Source organism: Molossus molossus, unplaced genomic scaffold (assembly GCF_014108415.1).
Source record: "Molossus molossus isolate mMolMol1 unplaced genomic scaffold, mMolMol1.p scaffold_m16_p_1, whole genome shotgun sequence".
In the NCBI taxonomy this organism is placed as follows: Eukaryota; Metazoa; Chordata; class Mammalia; order Chiroptera; family Molossidae; genus Molossus; species Molossus molossus.
The window spans coordinates 96,382,410-96,399,836 of record NW_023425344.1 but is presented as its reverse complement, the minus strand read 5'-3'; the positions used below and the strand labels follow the sequence as shown (position 1 = coordinate 96,399,836).

At 48.6% G+C, this 17,427-nt stretch overlaps 1 protein-coding gene across 1 annotated transcript in view; it reads left to right on the top strand.

Annotated features, from left to right (window-relative positions):
- SFMBT2 (Scm like with four mbt domains 2) overlaps positions 1–16,060 on the top strand; it is a 217,274-nt gene extending 201,214 nt beyond the window's left edge. Inside the window, exons 17-21 of the mRNA XM_036276008.1 lie at positions 5,857–6,032; positions 7,403–7,569; positions 7,917–8,186; positions 8,957–9,085; positions 15,329–16,060. Of these exons, the coding sequence (XP_036131901.1) occupies positions 5,857–6,032; positions 7,403–7,569; positions 7,917–8,186; positions 8,957–9,085; positions 15,329–15,469 (883 nt within the window). The 3' untranslated portion in view covers positions 15,470–16,060. The remainder of the gene's footprint in view (positions 1–5,856; positions 6,033–7,402; positions 7,570–7,916; positions 8,187–8,956; positions 9,086–15,328) is intronic.
- Positions 16,061–17,427: the final 1,367 nt, after the last annotated feature.

The following is a 17,427-nucleotide window of genomic DNA, read 5'->3' as shown; positions in this document are numbered from 1 at the left end:
GTCAGATGAATCAACATGTGAAGAGAAGACTGGATTTCTGCGTGTGTACTTCAGTTCATCAGATTACAGCATGGTGTTTCTGGTTCCAACACAGATCTGGTCTTCCTAAAATAAACACACACCCATTTCCTGCACAGAGTTCTCATGACTTGAAATGTAGGGATCAAGAAGGAAGAGAGAAATTTCTGAGGAGTGGCATTATCGTGAGACTGAAAACCAGTGAGTGAACCAGCACATTGACCCTGCTTCAAACGATGTGACCAGTGGGGTTTGGAAGGAAATCAGAGCCTAGCTCGGAGTTGCTAATGAGAGGAGTGGTTTTCTCCCAGCTTGTGAAGCTTCCTTATCTCTGCCGAGTTATCACCTTCTTCCCTTTTAATCCTTCCTTTACTGAGGATGTGGATTCTGCTTGACAGCCTAGACCCTTGTCCTCAACTCCTCGTGTGACCTACCAGGACTTGGGAGAAAGGTCCTGATGTGAGTCATTTTGAAGATGGATGATATGACTTAAGCCAGACTGAAGTCATCCCACTTGGACCTCGCTGAGGGTTCTGAGGATCGTCAGGCCAGTGTCGGTCTCATGACTCCGTATTTCTTTTGGCTCGAAATTCATTTTGATGTTCCTCAACTCTTCACTGAAGGCGAAGAGACCATCTTTCCCAGCACTCTTGTTCCTCCACCTTCAGTCCTCCCTGCCCCGCCGTGTGCACTCCCACGTGGGGACAAGTCCCTCTTGGGGGCTGGAAAGATGTTAGAAGGCCACTCGCACTTCCTATTGATGTCAAGGAGGAGGAACGTTTCTCTACCCTCGTATGTTAGTACCTGGGAGTTTGCAAATTAAACAGAGACAGGTTTGCAGTAAAAAAGGTGTTTTACTTACAGGTGCAGAGTCTATACAGGCAAGCGTGCTCCGTGCTCAGAGGAGCGGTTAGGATTTGGAATGGTCACCTACCTTATACCTACCTTAGTTGGGGGACAGGGAGGATGGAGAAGAGGCTTCTAGGGCAGCAGTTCTCAACCTGTGGGTTGTGACCCCTTTGGGGGTCGAACAACCCTTTCACAGGGTCGCCTAAGACCATTGAAAAACGCATATTTCTGATGGTCTTAGGAACCGAGACACCGCTCCTCTGTCCGTCTCCAGGAGGGTCCGCCCACATGCAGATACGCCCACATACATCACGAGGAGCTGTATTAAAGGGTCGCGGCATTAGGAAGGTTGAGAACCACTGCTCTAGGGGAAGAAGAGATGGGTTTCTTTAGGAAAGACAAATGGTGTTTTAGGAGAACAAATGGGAGATCAGAAAATGTGTGACAATGTTTGTTTATGCAGTGCGAGCCTTCTTTCTGTCTTGGCTGTGAAACTCCCCTGAGGGGGTTTGTGGTAGATGGACTCTTGTCTCTCTGCTGTGATTGGAAGCTACCTCAAGGAGCGGATTTATGGTGGTCCTCATTTCTCAGAAGTTTCTGCTTTTAACCAGATAATGAAAGCCCCAAAGCAGCTTCTTCCTGCATCTGCAGGGTTGCACGTGTCTGCGTCTTAAAATAATCTTGACGTCAGCTCTGGGGTTCTGACTGGATCCCCACATTGGCGGCCAGGGAGAACGTCCCTCCTCTGTCTGTGTTTCCTGACTGCTGAGCTGTTTCAGGGTGTGCGTCTTCTGCTTGTTTCCTTCCTGCCTGCCTTCTGAGATTGTCCGCCCTGCCAGGGCCTTCGCTGCTGTGTACTCTCTCATTTGTCTCTTTCAAAATTTTCCTCCCCCTCAAAACGTGTAATAGTTGCTTTAAAAATCTTATTTTCGTGTTTACAGTAGCCTTGCTGGGCATGTAATAAAGAACATGGCTCAGTGTCTTTCTGTCCAGGCTCACAATGAGCGGATAAAGAGAAAGGCGTTACCCCATGCTTTTGAACTGTCCTCACATATCCATAATCTTGTGAGATTATGTCCCTGGAATATGGCTTCTAGGCCCTTTGTGGGAAGCTACAAAACAGATTCTTATTTTCACCTGTGGTAAAATAAAGAATTATGGGGTGAGAGGACTGAGGTGTCCCTGCTTCACCTGGGTGTCTTCAGAGCTGCCCAAGCTCCAGCTGCCCGCCCACACCTGTGCCTGTCAGGTGGGGCTACTGACACCTGTCCATTCATTCTGTCGTGGAGGGTTGTGCACATGGTGCAGGGTCCTTGAGAAAACAGAAAGACAGCAGTACACACACTCAGTCTCTTAAACCCGCCACCATGGGGCAGAATCTCAGCGCTGCCTTTGCTGTGTGCTTTGGTAGGCCAGTACCTTTGTGTTTCGGATGTCTTTGTAAATAGCAGTTGTTTGAACAAGTGCCCTAATTTGTTGACCGACTCCAAAACAAGCCAGACGATTGATTCAGCCTGGACTTGGATGTTCCAAACCGCTTTTCTTCCACATTTGTGATAACAATGGAAAATTATTTCGGTACTAATAACACTCAGAAATATGCATTTGACGAAAAATAAACATTAAGCTTTTTTAGTCATTGTATAAAATGAGTTTTATTTTTGTTATTTTTGTAAATGGTTATTTTGAAACATTCTCAGAATTATAGAAATATTGCAAGAACAGAATAAAGGGACTATTCTTTCTTCAGATCAATTTGGAAGGAACCTATTAGGTTGATGCCCAATCTCCCCAGTACAAACGGGCACCTGGCTCACCCTGCCTTCAGCATGCTTGTTTATTTGATCAGGCCCTGGCATGGCACCAGACCCCTATCACTTTGTCCTCCCCTCCCCAACTCGGGAGCCAGCACACAGTGCCAGGCCTTTGCACCACCCAGGCCGGGTTCCCCCGGGTGCAGACGTCCTCCTCGCCCTGCAATGCTCAGGATTCTGCGCAGAACACTGCTGTGTGCCCGCACCTCACCTGCCTCAGGTGTGGCTCCTTCCACCTGGGGTTTAATTAAGGAGGACCCTTGGAACCAACACCTGTTGGGAGAGAGAGGAAGGAAACAGACTGGGTAGAGGGAAGCATCAGCTGTAGTCCGTGGGCAGCTGTGGTGTTAGGATGGCTCTCCACGGCTGTCCCAGGTTGGGCCCAGGTGACCAGGCATTTTTGTCCCTGCCATAATTAGTCATTGCCTGGGTGCTGTCCCTGGGGAAGGGAGAAGGCAAGGCAGCTTCTGTAGCTGGGGCATACCCGCAGGGGCAGCCTCTGGAGTTTCCCTACCAACAGCACTGCTTGAACCGGGACAGCAAGTCCTTCGGGAAGGGAGGTCCCAGCAACACTCACAGTGTCCACACCATGAGCCAGGACATGGCGGGTGCCCCCTACCTCCTCCAGCCCCTCCTTACCTTACCACCACCGCTCTGGCTTTTAGACAGAATGTTTCCAGAAAGGCAGGAAAGAGGAGAAGAGTCCATTACTTTTAAACCATACTAAGTGAAATAGGCCAGTCAGAGAGAGACAAATACCATAGGGTCTCACCAATATGTGGACTCTAATGAACAAAATAAACATGAGCAAAATAGAAGCAGAGGCATAGAGGCATGAAACAGTCTGCCAGCTGTCAGAAGGGAGGTGGGAGGGGGAGACTGGGTGAAATACGGTGGAGGGAGTAGCTAAAGGACATATATGCATAACCCGTGGACACAGACAACAGCGCGGTCATGGCCAGAGGAAGAGGGGGGACTAGAGAGAGGTGAGCAAAGGGGGGAATGGGGACATTTGTGATAGTGCCAATAATAAAAATAAAGTTAAAAAAAATCCATACCATAATTCTATTTTCATAAATTTAGATCGTCTTGTCCCAATTGTGAAGGGATTTTTACGGAAACACTTTCTTCACGGAATCATCCTACTTTAGAAGGGGAGGGAAAGGGCCGTCCTCGTCCCGTTGCCCACGCGTGGTTTCCTTTCTCCTCACTCCCCTCTGCCGGGTTTCCGGGAGCGTCTGCTTGGGAACCGGAGGTCTGGGAACAGAAGTATCTGTCTTTGGCCTCTACTTCCATGGTTTGAATTTTGACCTGATTGTCACAGTCCTGCCTTTTCACCTTCTGTTACTTTACTATTTTTGAAGGGACTTTAAGAACGTTGACAGTGAGCTCTTTAGAAGAGAGAGCCCGGGAACACCAAAATTGTGGTGGGAAAACACAAGGGAAAAATGTAGAGCAAAACCTTATTTTTATTCTGCGCTTCCACCCACATTACCGCTATGCCGTGTTCACAGCGTTGTTCTGTGTTGAGGAAACACAGAAGCGGTGAGTAAGAAGCACCCACAGGGAGGCGGGCGGCCCCTCTGCCGGGCCCACAGAATCCTGGAGAGGTCCACAGTGGGAGAGACTGTGAGGCTTAGAGCATGAGCTTGTCTTTGAAGACTTGCTTTTTGGTTCTTATGACACGGAAAGTCAAGCTTGGCCTCCAGAGACGGAAGAATAGGGACAGAGGAACAGGGAACCGACACACAGGCCAGATTGTCCAAGTTAGAATTTAATTTTGTTGTTGTTGATACTTAAAAAAAAAAAAAATTTTTTTAGGGAGGAACTAGTTAACTAGTCTTCAGAAGAACAGAATAAACACCAAGTTGAATTAAATTCAGGAGCCGTTTGTTACTCTGATTATTTCCATCGCCGCGTTGTTAGTGACCCAGACCTAGGTTTTGCACTGAATGTTTTATGCACAAATTACAAAGGTGATGATCTCCTGTGTTACACTCCAGTTTGCACGAGTTGCCTCTTGTCCCTGTGGCGTGTGTGATGGATCGTTGGGGACCTGAACATCCGTGTGCAGGCTGGCCAAGAGCTTACACGGTCCCTCACTCATGGGTAGTGCCAGCCTTTTGGGGGGTCTGTGCCCTGCAGTTGGTTAGCTTTCCACACACTGCACGTGTCCTCTGCCAGAGCCACCCCCACATGCTCTTTCTCTGGAGAAGAATTTCGTGTTCAGGATGTCAGTTTGAAAATAAGGGTGCACACCAGCAGCATAGTTTATCAGGTCCCACTATTGTGATGTGTGTCGTGTCAGTGGGCTCTGAGTTTAGTGGATGCGAACGCAAAACAAAGACCTGTGATCTGCTGCCAACTGAAAGTGTATACTCATTTTATACCAACGAGTTTTAAAGAATAGATTGAAAAGTGATTCAGACCTATTTCCAGATGCTCATCTTTTCAGCCAGGCATTATTTATGTCATTATTCACCATAAATGTTTGGGTGAAGCCTGTAGGACTTTTAAAAAAAAATATGCTTCTATTGATTTTTTTAGAGCGAGAGGAAGGGAGAGGGAGGAAGAGAGAGAGATGGAAATATCCATGAGAGAGAAATATCCATCAGCCACCTCGAGCATGCCCCCCACGGGGGATCAAGCCCACAACCCGGGCATGTGCCCTGACCAGAAATCGAAGCAGCGACCTCTTGGTGCCTGGGAGGTCAATCCACTGAGCCACGCAGGCCAGGCCGCAGGACTCATGTTAAAACCAGAATCCAACCTGCTTTCCAGAAGATCTGGTTTCTAGTATTGTGTTGATGACTTCACTGCATATGGTTTTTCTTGGGCAGGAGAAAGTTTTTTTCTCAAAACTGATGAGCAGCAAAATGACAATATCTAGATTCCAGAAGCATCTGGAATTGGTGTGGATTACGTATGCCACAGTGGGAACACGCTACATGGAAACCTTTATTGTGGTGATTCTCTTAGCAGCATGGTCACATATAATGTAGCATTTCTTAAAAACAGTTTTGTGAGAACATAGAGAATAATAAAAACAGATGACGTGGAAATCACTCAGAGCCTGCTTTATTGTTACAAAATAAAACGTACTCTGGGATACACTGTGCGGAATAGGTCTGAATAACTCTGTGCTCTTCCGTCGCTCTTCCTTCCTTCCTTCTAGGTACAGAGGCAAAACATACAGGGCCGTGGCCAAGATTGTACGAACCTCTGACCAAGTAGCGGACTTCTGTAGACGGGTTTGTGCCAAGCTGGAGTGCTGTCCAAATTTGTTCAGTCCTGTGCTGGTTTCTGAAAACTGCCCAGAAAACTGCTCCATTCACACCAAAACCAAATACAGTGAGTACAAATAGTAAACAGCACACTGGTCCGCGGGCCTGAACTGTGGGGTCATGTAGTTGGTGTTTGTGGTTTTCAAAATAACCTTTTGAGTTGTTTTCCCTAGTAATTACTATGTGCAAATTCTCTAAGATTTTCTATGGCAGATCTGTTTTCTAAGTTGGTGTAAGGAAGGGGCGGGGTGATGAAAGTTGGGGCGCCTTGTCATTGGTAGGCTTTGGCAGAGAAGAAATGAGGATAAATGTGCTGTTGTGAGTGTCAGTGGATTGGCTGATCCTGAAAACCATATGCTGAAGGAAAGGCATAGTAAAATGGATTATTGGTCATGGCTGGTAACCAGAATTACTTCTTGGTTTTTAGCACTGAGGAATTATAACAAGTCTTTCCTTGCCCTTCGTTACATGGGGCACCCTCCCTGTCACAATCTGTTCCTCCCCTGTTGATATGACTTTCCTCAGACCCTCTTGAGGGGAGCAGTTTGAGGCTACAAAGCACTCTCTACTGTCTTGCTCCTCTCTCTGCTTCTCCACCACGAGAGTTACACCGCGGCCACCCACCTTTGCTGGGGCCTCTCCATCTCCCGTCACATTGGCGACCTCTGCCTTCTCTGGTTGGCCTCCTGGGGCCCTGTGTGTCTCAGGCACCAGCCTCTCCCGACGCCCGCACCGTGGATAGCGCGAGAACACTCTGATCCCGGCTGCTGCTCGTTCTGCAGCTCCCCTCGGTCAGCTCGAAGCCAAGGGGTGTCTGCATCCCCGTCGCAGGGACCTGGAGGTTTGCTCCGCCAGCCCACGTTCCGCCAGCGGCGAGGGTTTTGCCAGGCCCCACAAGCATCGCCGGTGCTCTGTGGTCCCAACCAGATGGGATTTGTCGGCTTGTGTGTGGGAACGAGGAACCTGAGCATACCTGAAACACTTCAGAATGTGAATGTCCTTCTGTGCTATATATACATCCCCACTTCCTTCTGCGCACACGGTCACTCGAGGAGGAATCGCAGAAATCTCCTCCCCCCTCTCGCCCTGCTTTCTGTCCACCCGTGGACACGTGTGTACCCTTTAAAGAAAGCTTTCGCCCTGGCCGGTTTGGCTCAGCGGTTAGAGCGTTGGCCTGAGGTCCGGAGAGTCCCGGGTTCGGTTCCCGCTAAGGGCATGTACCTCGGTTGCAGTTTGTCCCCGGCCCTGGTTGGTCGTGTGGGTGGCAGCCACTGGATGTGTCCCTTTCACGTCGATGTTTCTCTCTCTCTCTCTCCCTCCCACTCTATCTGAACAAAATATAAAAAGGTGTCCTCGGGTGAGGATTAAAAAAAATAAAATAAAAAAATAATAATAAAAAAAAAGAAAGAAAGCTTTCAATTCTCTCTCTCCTTGCAGCCTATTATTATGGAAAGAGGAAGAAGATCATTAAGCCCCCGATTGGGGAGAGCAGCATTGAAAGTGGACACCCTAAACCAGCCAGGCGCAGGAAACGGCGAAAATCCATTTTTGTGCAAAAGAAACGGAGGTCCTCTACTGTGGACTTTGCAGCCGGCTCGGGGGAGGTCTGTCCTACCCACAGCAGCGCCCAGCACCCCACGGGGGCACAGGGCCCTGGCGGGCGGTGTGCTGGCCCCACGGTGAAGGCCAGTGGGAGATTGATGCTGAGTGGTTGCAAACAGGAGATACCAGAACCCTTCTCGTTGATGAAAGCCAGATTTAACACGGACAGCTGCTCTGGCGGGGAAGGGCTGCCACTGGGCCCTGGCTGGGACCCCCAGATGGGTCCTCAGAGGCTTCCCCAGTGGTTGTCACAGGACCACCGGGCGGGAAAAGATCTAGGGTTAGAGCCCAGCCCCTTGCATTCACGAAGGCTCCTTTCACCCAACCCCCGCATTTCCCTCCTTCATAGGAGAGTGAGGAAGAGGATGCAGATGCCATGGACGACGACACCGGCAGCGAGGAAACTGGCTCTGAGCTGCGGGATGACCAGACAGACACCTCCTCGGCCGAGGTCCCCTCCGCCAGGCCCCGGAGGGCCGTGACCCTGAGGAGCAGCTCGGAGCCTGAGCGCCGGCCGCCTGTGGAGAGGACGCGACGGGGCCGCAGAGCGCAGGCCGCCTCCTGTGCCGAGGGCGGCGACAAGGGCCCGGCAGCCAGCCAGCGCAAGGACACGGCGGAGGTACAGCGCGTGGGCCCGGAACTGGCTTGTCTGGGCAGGGTGTTGACCAAGCAGAGCATTATATATAGCTCATGGCCTAGATTTTGGCACATCTGTTTAAAATACTAAAGACAAGAGTGGCTGCTCCAGCCTAGTGCTAAGTCAAGGGCAAAGGCTTGGTGATTTCACATCTTGACCAAGTGGGTCAGTGAACATCGGATTGGAGTTCTGAGGGGAGTAGTAGTATCTCTTTTTCTAGAAGGTTTTAAAGCCACAAAGGATTCTTTCAGGAGCACAGACGGAAGTCCCCAAGGTCCCATTGAACACTAGACTTTCCCTTTATAGGGTACTCTGTGGATAGTAAATAGTAAAATAGTAAATCCGCCTATCGGGTCTCCCCTAAAGCCACGGTACTAGATGATCAGCTGACAGGTCATTGGCACCATCGTCCCCAGAGTAGATGGGGGACTAGCGCGCTCTCTTGTGTACATTTGCAGAAGCCCCTTCTTCACTCTCTTCAGTCAGCAGGCCCAGGATTTCCTGAACGTGGGATTCAACTGCTCTCACTCTGCCTTTAGGAAATATTTTACCTCTAAAGGCACACAGATCATTCGAGGCAAAGTCATAACCACATGAGTTGCCAAGGAAGTCGCTAGAAACCAAAGTCTCTGTGGCTTGTCCTGGCTCCTTAGACTTTAGGGGGAGTCCCCTTTTGTGGTCCCAGAAGTTTTAGCGAGAATCCCACCAACCATGCAGTGATAGATGACCTCCTGCTTCCCTGGTCTCTGCAGGAAGTAAAGCAAGAGGAGGAGGAGAGACTCATTCTGGAAAGCAACCCGTTGGAGTGGACAGTGACCGACGTGGTGAGGTTCATTAAACTGACGGACTGTGCCCCCTTGGCCAAAATATTTCAGGAACAGGTACGGCGCTTCTGTGGTATAGTTGCTGTTTTTATTATGAGACTCTGCATCTCAGTTAAACGTTCTGTTTTAGCTGGCTTCCTAAGACACAGCTTTGACAGAGGAGGGAGTGCTTCTTCTTTACTTCTGTGGGTGGGGGCGGAAGTCTGGGGTCCTCGGGTGGTCTGCACCAACACCTTCTTGGGGGACTGGGTGGCCAAGTGGAGATGGAAGTCTCGGCTCTCCGCTGGACTGTCTCAAATACCCCGCGTCTTGGGGTGGAGGACCTGGTGCCACCTGGCCAGGCTAGAAGTCAGGGCCCCTCTCTTCGCCGCTGCTAGCGTGGTTGGGGTGGGCCACTTTGTCCTGCAGTGGAGGAGTCGTCGCCTGAAAGGTTTTTATCTCTCGAGGCTACCCATTCCCCATTCCTGCGGCTAGAGGGAGCACACCTCTCTTGGGCCTCTTGTCATCTGTGCCCACTGGCATTTCTGGGTCCCCAGCTTCTTTAGCAATAAGCCTTGGGTACAGGAGGCAAACACACAAAACCCTGAGCGCTTGCCACCATGTCATATCCTGGGAACCATAGTCCCAGCTGGTCTGCCTTCTCTCTACCTTCAAATTCCTCTTAAGTCTGTTTTATATATAACATCCAGGGCTTCTAGGGAAAAATATGCCGACCTAGTCTTCCCAAAAGTTGTTTCTGTACATTTGTTTTCTATCATGCTGCTTTCATCGCTATTTTCATCTTTCTTCCCTTTGGCTTTGTAAACTATTTTAAAGTCTGTGGTATATTAGGTGGGTATTGTGCTAATGATAGGTAAATACAAAAACAGTTGATACAATCTATATCTTAAAAGAATTTTAAGTGTAGTAGATGGAATGACTATAACTAGCTAAAATATAAGACATGCCATGATGATCCATAAAAAAGGATGGTTTTTATTTCCATTTTTCCTCAAATTAATATGGAAACAAATTGCTACTCTCTAAACACATGCCACCTTGCAGACTTTCACTAGCCTCATATAAGAAGTTCAAGTTTAAGCCTGTGATGTGTGCTCTGCTGGGTTTGCTTAATTTGTTGAAATTTCTTGCATTGTGCCACAATGTAAATCTCTCTCTCATAAGACCCTGTGTTTTTGTAAAGTTTCCCATATAATAAATTTAAAATATGAGTATCCATTCTTTTATTAGATTACACAAACCGATAGTCTAGAAAAAGGGTAATGCAAACAATAAATCAGGAAGAACAAAGAAAGGCCTCTGACTTCCCATGCTCCCAGTCAATTTCAGATTTCCCCCCAAGTTCACCATAATGCAGTAGTGAATTGTGAAAAGCAAATAAACATGGTCCCCAGCTCCTCCCAGGGGAGAGTAGTTCTTCATTCAGAGGTCTCCAGCTGACTACTAGAATCCTATGTAGACAGCCAATAAGGGCACCCTGAGTGGATGAACTGTGGTGGGAGGGGCAAGGTTGCCTCCTGGCCATCTGACTGCATTTTCTCTCTGGGTCACACTTAAAAGCAGACAGATAGGAAAAACCTTCGTTAGACGTAAGGAACCTGGGTAAGAGCGTGTCTCCTCATTTAAAACACACCAACAGAAAAGAGAGAGAATTATAAGACATGTAAGGACTTAGGTGGTTTGGGGCATGCTGATGAGCTACGTCTCTGTCTTGAGAATGAAAATGCAGCAGAACTTTGAAATCTTGGCGAAAGCTTTGCGTTCAAGTACGTGGCAAGTGCCGATGACACAGTTTAACGTGTGCATCCGTTCATTCACGTGCACACTCCGCACATGCTGATGAAGTGTGTTACGGGCCTCGGTGGTCAAAAGGCAGATGTGGAAGGTGGCATTCTCTGCTAGTCTCCAGTATTGTTTTTGTTTTGTTTTAGACCCAAACACCCTGTTTTAACCAAGGAATATGTTTCCATTGATTCTATCTCAGAACAGAAGACGGACTCTCTCCCACCTAGATGCCAGGTTATCCCTAGGAGCTCAAGACCACTTGCACTGGGAAAGGTTAACAGGCTTGTGTGTCGAATCCTTTCACAAGTTTCTCGTAATAAGCAAGTGAAAACAAAGCTGATTTGGGAAAAAGGCTGAAATACTGCTTCTGTTAAGTCGTCTTCAAGTTAGTACATCTAGGCCTCGTGTGTAACGGTATCTCACACAGTTCGCAGGAGTGGGGTTCCCAGGAGTGGGGTTCCCAGCAGGCTGCCTCTTCTACAATCAGGCAGTGGGCGGGCCCTCCCTCAGCTGCTCTTCTCGCATCGCTTACAGGCTTGGCCCTGCGTACCTGCTTATTTCTCATGGAGAGAGAAAAACAGGCAGACTTTAATTGATAATAGCCTTCTTCCTATTTAGTTTTACATTTCACATTAGGCCACTTTGCCTGTTGCAATAGAAGGTCGTTGCCCCGCTGTGCTACCTGAAGTACACGGGCACTTGAGTCCTTTTTTGTTCAATCAGACCTTTAATTACTCATTTTTACTAATTTGCTCCATCATCTTTGAGCCCAAATGCCACAGCCGTGATTGGGTGAGGCCTCCAGTGGGTCACTCCGGGCGCTGTAAGAGTTTTTAGATGAACTGGAAGGGGCCTGGGATCTGTCTTCACCAGCGTGTGAAAAAAATCACAGGGCCTGGGATGGTAATAGCTGTGTGAGTTCGCTCCTCTGGATGTGGTAAATTCAGAGATTATCATAATCACCAGGAGTGTTTATAGAAATTATAAACTTCCCATTCCTGGAATACATGCCTTATAATTCTGAAACATTACAGCAGCTGCTCAAAAAAATCTATATCATTTCATGCTGTAGTACATAATAAAGAAAAACCCCACACTTGTAACTCAGCAAACTCGCAAATAAAAATTTGCCTATTTGTTCCCCTTTGATGAATCAGAGACATAGAATAATCAAAGTACCCAGATTGGTGATTCATTTTAAGAAACAGATTCGGGATAGTTGACAAGTTTCCTTTACATTTAGGTTATTCCCTCCTCCTCCCACTTCAGTAGACCGGAATGTCCCCGCTCAGGGACTGCCAAGTCCCGCACTGACCTCCAGATCAAACCGAGTCAATTTTGCCATGTGCTAAGCATAACTTCCATATTGCGTATTTTATTATGTTTCATTTCCTAAAAATTAGGAGTGCGTTTGTGGTAATTCTATGTCGACCATGAGAAGTGATTTGCCAGCAGTTCTGAATTATGTGAAAGCATGTTTGTAGAAATTAAGTTAAATGTGAGGTTTGTTACTACAAAATTATTGGCGGGGGGGGAGGCTTTTTCAAACCAGAGCTGAAGCTACATGTGAGAACAACTGTGAGGTGGGGTTCCTCCCTGCCTCCTGACCCCTTGCAGGGTGTGTGTGTTATTTTCCCCAGTTCTGCTTCCATTCACCCACCTCCCCTCCCCTCCGCTGCGGGGCCTGGAGTGGTTGTGGGTCCCATGCAGTCTGAAACAGGAGGGGTAGCTGGGGAACAGACACATTGGTCCATCCCATCTGATATCACTGAGGCACCACCATTGTCCCTCCACAGGGGACAAGCCGATGGTCGGGTCACCAAATCCAGTGCCTTCCAACAGGCAGCGTGACAGGGGCCCGGAGGTGGCTCAGTGCGGACAAGCTGCACGCTGGTTAACCCCTCCTGCTCCAGATACTAGCCCGGTGCTGTCGGTTCTTCCCAGATACACAGCTGCTGTGAAGGACCCCTGCACTGAATCAGATAGCTTAGCCTCCATCCACCCCCGCCCCATAATCTTCATCTTCCTGCAAACAGGAGTGTCTGCAGACAAAATTCAGCTGTTTCTCCCTGTTCTGTCACTGTGAGACCTATGAAACACATTTAACTGCTCTTAAGAGGGAGGTTCAAAGATGTGGACTCAATTCCATCCATGCCAGTTGCCCACATTCAAAATGCAGGCCACGGGGTAGGGACTTTCCCCCATGTCCCAACTCGGCCTCAAAACTGAGGTGACTTGTAAACCTCAGGCACACCCCCTTGATATGCGCTGGCCATAAATGCTATTCTGAATTTGGCGTTTCCTGTGCTCTCGCCTGACTTTCTCTTTACACAGCGTGCCCTTCTACTACTGGTGTAGGGGTTCCCTTTTCGATACCCTTGTGTGTCAACAACATTGTCAGGCCTTGACTTTTGTGGGTATACAGTTATATTGTATTGTGGGCCTAATTTGCATTTCACTGATTCTTGATGAGGGAATTATTACCTTAATGATTCCTGGATTCCTTAATAATTATCTTAATAATTCCTGTTATTCCCGTAGGTCTCAGTTTAGTTATCACCTAATCTCTGTAGCCTTTCTTGACTCCTGTGAGATTCGTTCAGTTGCCCATCCCGTGTGAACCTGGAGCTCTGTGCCCACACATTAATCTTTCTGGATAATGGTCTGTTTATTTGTCTGCCTCCCTTGATATTCTTGGAGTCTCCTGGAAAGGGGGGATCTTTGTTTTGTTCAATATGCTATCCCCAGAGACTATCAGAGTGTGCCTGGCACTTAGTAGATGCTCAGTAAATGCTTGTTGAGTGAGTGACATCCTTTCTTACATGTGGTCTGCACATGGCAGTCATCTTCACTGAAATTGTCTGTAGAGGGTTATAATTATATTTTGGGGCTGATTTTTAATTGCAATTGATTTTCTATATCCAAGGATCGTCATCATGACTACTAAGTGTAGATGTTAAAAGCTGAGCTACAATTTTCCTTCCAAAGTTGAGTATCAGAAAATAATGATTCTAGTTCCAATGCTGTCTCTAACTAGGTAGCTTTTTGGCATTAATTTCCATCTTTAAGAAAAACGTTCATCTCCTAAAGTATGTTCAGGTCTATTTTGTCCTGTTCTGTTGATTTCACTGAAGCTAATGGGTAAGCCTCCTGCGCATAGTTTTATAAGATTAGTCTTTCCAAGGCTAACATTCATACACATTTTGGCTTTCTGCTATAGATATTTTCAAGACAGCTAAAGAAACCATTGTTTAAGAAATAAGCACCTAGTCTGGACGGTGTGGCTCAGTGGTTGAGCGTCGACCCATACACCAAGGGGTTGCCGGTTCTACTCCCGGCCAGGACATATGTCCAGGTTGTAGGCCCAATCCCCAGTGGGAGGCATGCAGGAGGCAGCCAGTCGATGTTCTCTCTCATTGATGTTTCCATCTCTCTCTCCCTCTCACTTCCTCTCTCTCTAAAAAATCAATAAAGGAGAAGAAAAAGAAATTTTTAAAGAAAGAAATAAGCACCTATGTGAAATTCACTGATACATGATGTCTGAGATTCATGCTTATACGACTGTTAAGTCTGTGGCAGCCCCAGGTGGCAGAAATTCTGGGATGCTGCCTCTCGCTTATGCCCTCATTCCACCACTGCTGTTCGTCGTGACCTTGGGCCCACAGTCTCCTAGAGTCTCGGGTATTCCCTCCGGAATGGGAAGAGTGTCCTGGTGAATGGAAAGAGGGGTTATGGTTACACTGTTACCCAGCCAAACAACAGCTACATAAATAAACCCGGTTATTATAGAACCGATCTGGTGGAAGGGCAACAATAGCCAGTGGTGTGGTCCTGAAGTTTGGAGAGCGCCCTGTGCCCTCCCCCCTGCTGCCTTCGTGATTGCACAGTCGTTTAAGGAATGTCGTCACTGTGGGGCCCCTGAGGATAGACGGAGAAGGACTAAATGAGACAGAATGACAGGCAGCACTTCCTTCTAGGTGATGTAGGTGTGTGTGCGTCTAAACACCTCTATTTTCCTCTATGGAAAATGGTGCTGTGTAGTTGGGGTGTTTTCGTAGCATCTTCTTACCCATTCTGATGGTGAAATGGTAACCTTGGCAGGGAAAAGAGCTTTTGCTTTTAGTACAGAGCCCCTTTCTAGTGCTCAGATTAAGTCAGAGCAGAGCGTAGAAGGACTGGGCCTGGGATGCGGGGTGAGGGGTGCAGGGTGCTGTCCCCGCGAGGGGTGATGAGCTTGGGAAGGAGGAATTCCTGCAGCAGCTCCCTTGTTGCAGCTCTCCATCCCTAAGCCTGGGCGTGTGAATTTCCCAGTGGCCAAAAGGTGTGTTTTTTTTAGCAAAAAGAATGTGTTAATCAAAATATGAGACAGCCATCAAGCCAAGTTGCTCTCTCCGGAAGCTCTCCAGAATGGGAGGACACCAGAGCAGCCCCTCACGCCCTTGGCTTGCCCTTAGCCCCAGGGTGCAGGTGCTGCGCGCACTGTCTCAGCTCTAACCTGGCTTTGTTTCCCAACAGGACATTGACGGCCAGGCGCTCCTGCTGCTGACTCTCCCGACGGTGCAGGAGTGCATGGAGCTGAAGCTGGGGCCCGCCATCAAGTTATGCCATCAGATTGAGAGAGTGAAAGTGGCTTTCTATGCCCAGTATGCCAACTGACTCGACGCCCGGGGGAAGTGGCCCATTGTCTTGGTGATACAGCGTCTCGGGAAGGTTTCAGAACTGGAACTTTTATTTTCCCCGGATACATGAAATGGTTCGCATACAGTCACCGGAAAGCACGCAGCGTGAAGGACTTCCTTCACCCACCAGCCTGTCTCGTAGTTCCATGTTTTACAAACACGCACCAGGACCACAGCAGTGGCCTCTGAAGAGAGTAAAGTTCTGTGTCAGACCCTGCAGGATATGAAGAGCTTCTTTGTGCATCCAGGTCTCGCCTTCCTTCCACCCCAAACCAGGCAGCTTCCTCGGAACAAGGTCCTAAACCAAGGCTCACGTTCCTTTGAAAACACCTTAAGGTGCAGCTGATGTCTCTTCAGTGTGACCGAGGAGTTGCCTGGCGGGGACTTTTTGCTCTTCTCCTTCTCAGGCGCATTTACAGATCTGCTTTCACACCGATACACGCGTGGCTGCGGCTGCGTGGCGGGCACCGCAGTTTGACCTTGCTGGCAACTCATTTCTCAAACACGACTGTAGGCGACGTTTCGGGAGACAGTTATGAAAAGATGGGCTAGACCTGCGTGGCTGTCGGAGGTGCCTTTTGGGGGATGTGGGGAGGGAAGGCAGGTGGGGGCTGTTGCAGTGAGACAGTCTGCCTTCGGTAATGGACACCCAGAGAGGACTTCTCTCTGCAGTTCCTTTATGGAATCTCAAGTGTCTTTAACGTTCTCATTTCATTGGGACTTCATCGGGGGGGGACTCCTTTCGTCTCTTGGGAAATGTTGTCTGTTGCAGGAAAAGCTTAATTTCAGAGAGCAGGAGTGGGAAGGGATTTGAGAGACGCTATTTACAAACCAGCTCCATCCCCTGAGAAGATTCCCTCTGAACGCCACTCCCATGTGGTTCACCCCTGCACGCGGGTTTGCGGCGGGCCAGCGCATGCCACAGGGTGCACCCTGCACCTGGAGTCAGCCCCGTGTGATCGTGGGGGACCTTGAGTCACTCTGCACCTCATTCCTGCAAAGCGATAGGTTGGGACACTTACGACTGGAGCCGTGAGCACATGCTCCCCTGTCCCCATCCTGTTCCTGCTAAGGGAAGAGTCCAGACTGGCCGAAATGGGGAAAAGAAAATAAATGAAAAAGAAGGGTGTCACCATAGCTTTTAACTCTGCATTCCTGCAGCTCGCTCTGGCTTTGAGGTTCTTCTGACATTTCTTGGGCAATTTTCATCAAATCCGTGAAGAAAGATCTGCGGCTCTGGGAATTGGCTGGTTTTCGTACCGGACACTTCATGGGTGTGGCCCTGAGTGATCCAGTATGTGAGTTCAGACCCAAATGGACGTTTCTATCCTGTCACGGTAGTTGCCCAAACACCTTTGAAACTTATGCAAAGAAACCAAACCTGCACATTGTTCAGGAGCCAACACGAAAGGCAGAGGCTACTCACCCTTCTGTTACTTTTTTACTGTGATTACCTTGATCTTTTCACTCTGATCAGAGTCAACAATTCCAATAACACCATGGGGGGTGGGGGGCGTTGATTAGCAGCTCATCCTTCTACAATTTAAGGCAGGATGGTGGGAAAGTGGGATTACCAGTGCTAACCTGTGTTAACATTCTGCCACTGTTCCAGATGAAAATGGAAAACAAGTATCTCGCAGCTGAGACACTTTCATCTCCCAGTAGCTGATTTCTACAGTCCAGATTGACACGTGTGGCAGACACATTTGCCTGGGGACCGCTGGTGGAGGCACCGCCGCAGGGAGGGACATGCCCGCGGTGACTCGCGCTTGGCATGCCGTCCATTCTCTCCCCTAAGCGCACGTTCTGACCCCTCTCTGCTTCCCACCCCTGCTTTCTCAGCCACATGCTTTTGGCCTTAAATGCTCAGTCGTGTGGAGTCCAGCTCTGTCCAGCCATTGGAAAGGGTGTCCATTTCCAGACCTTGGCATTCTC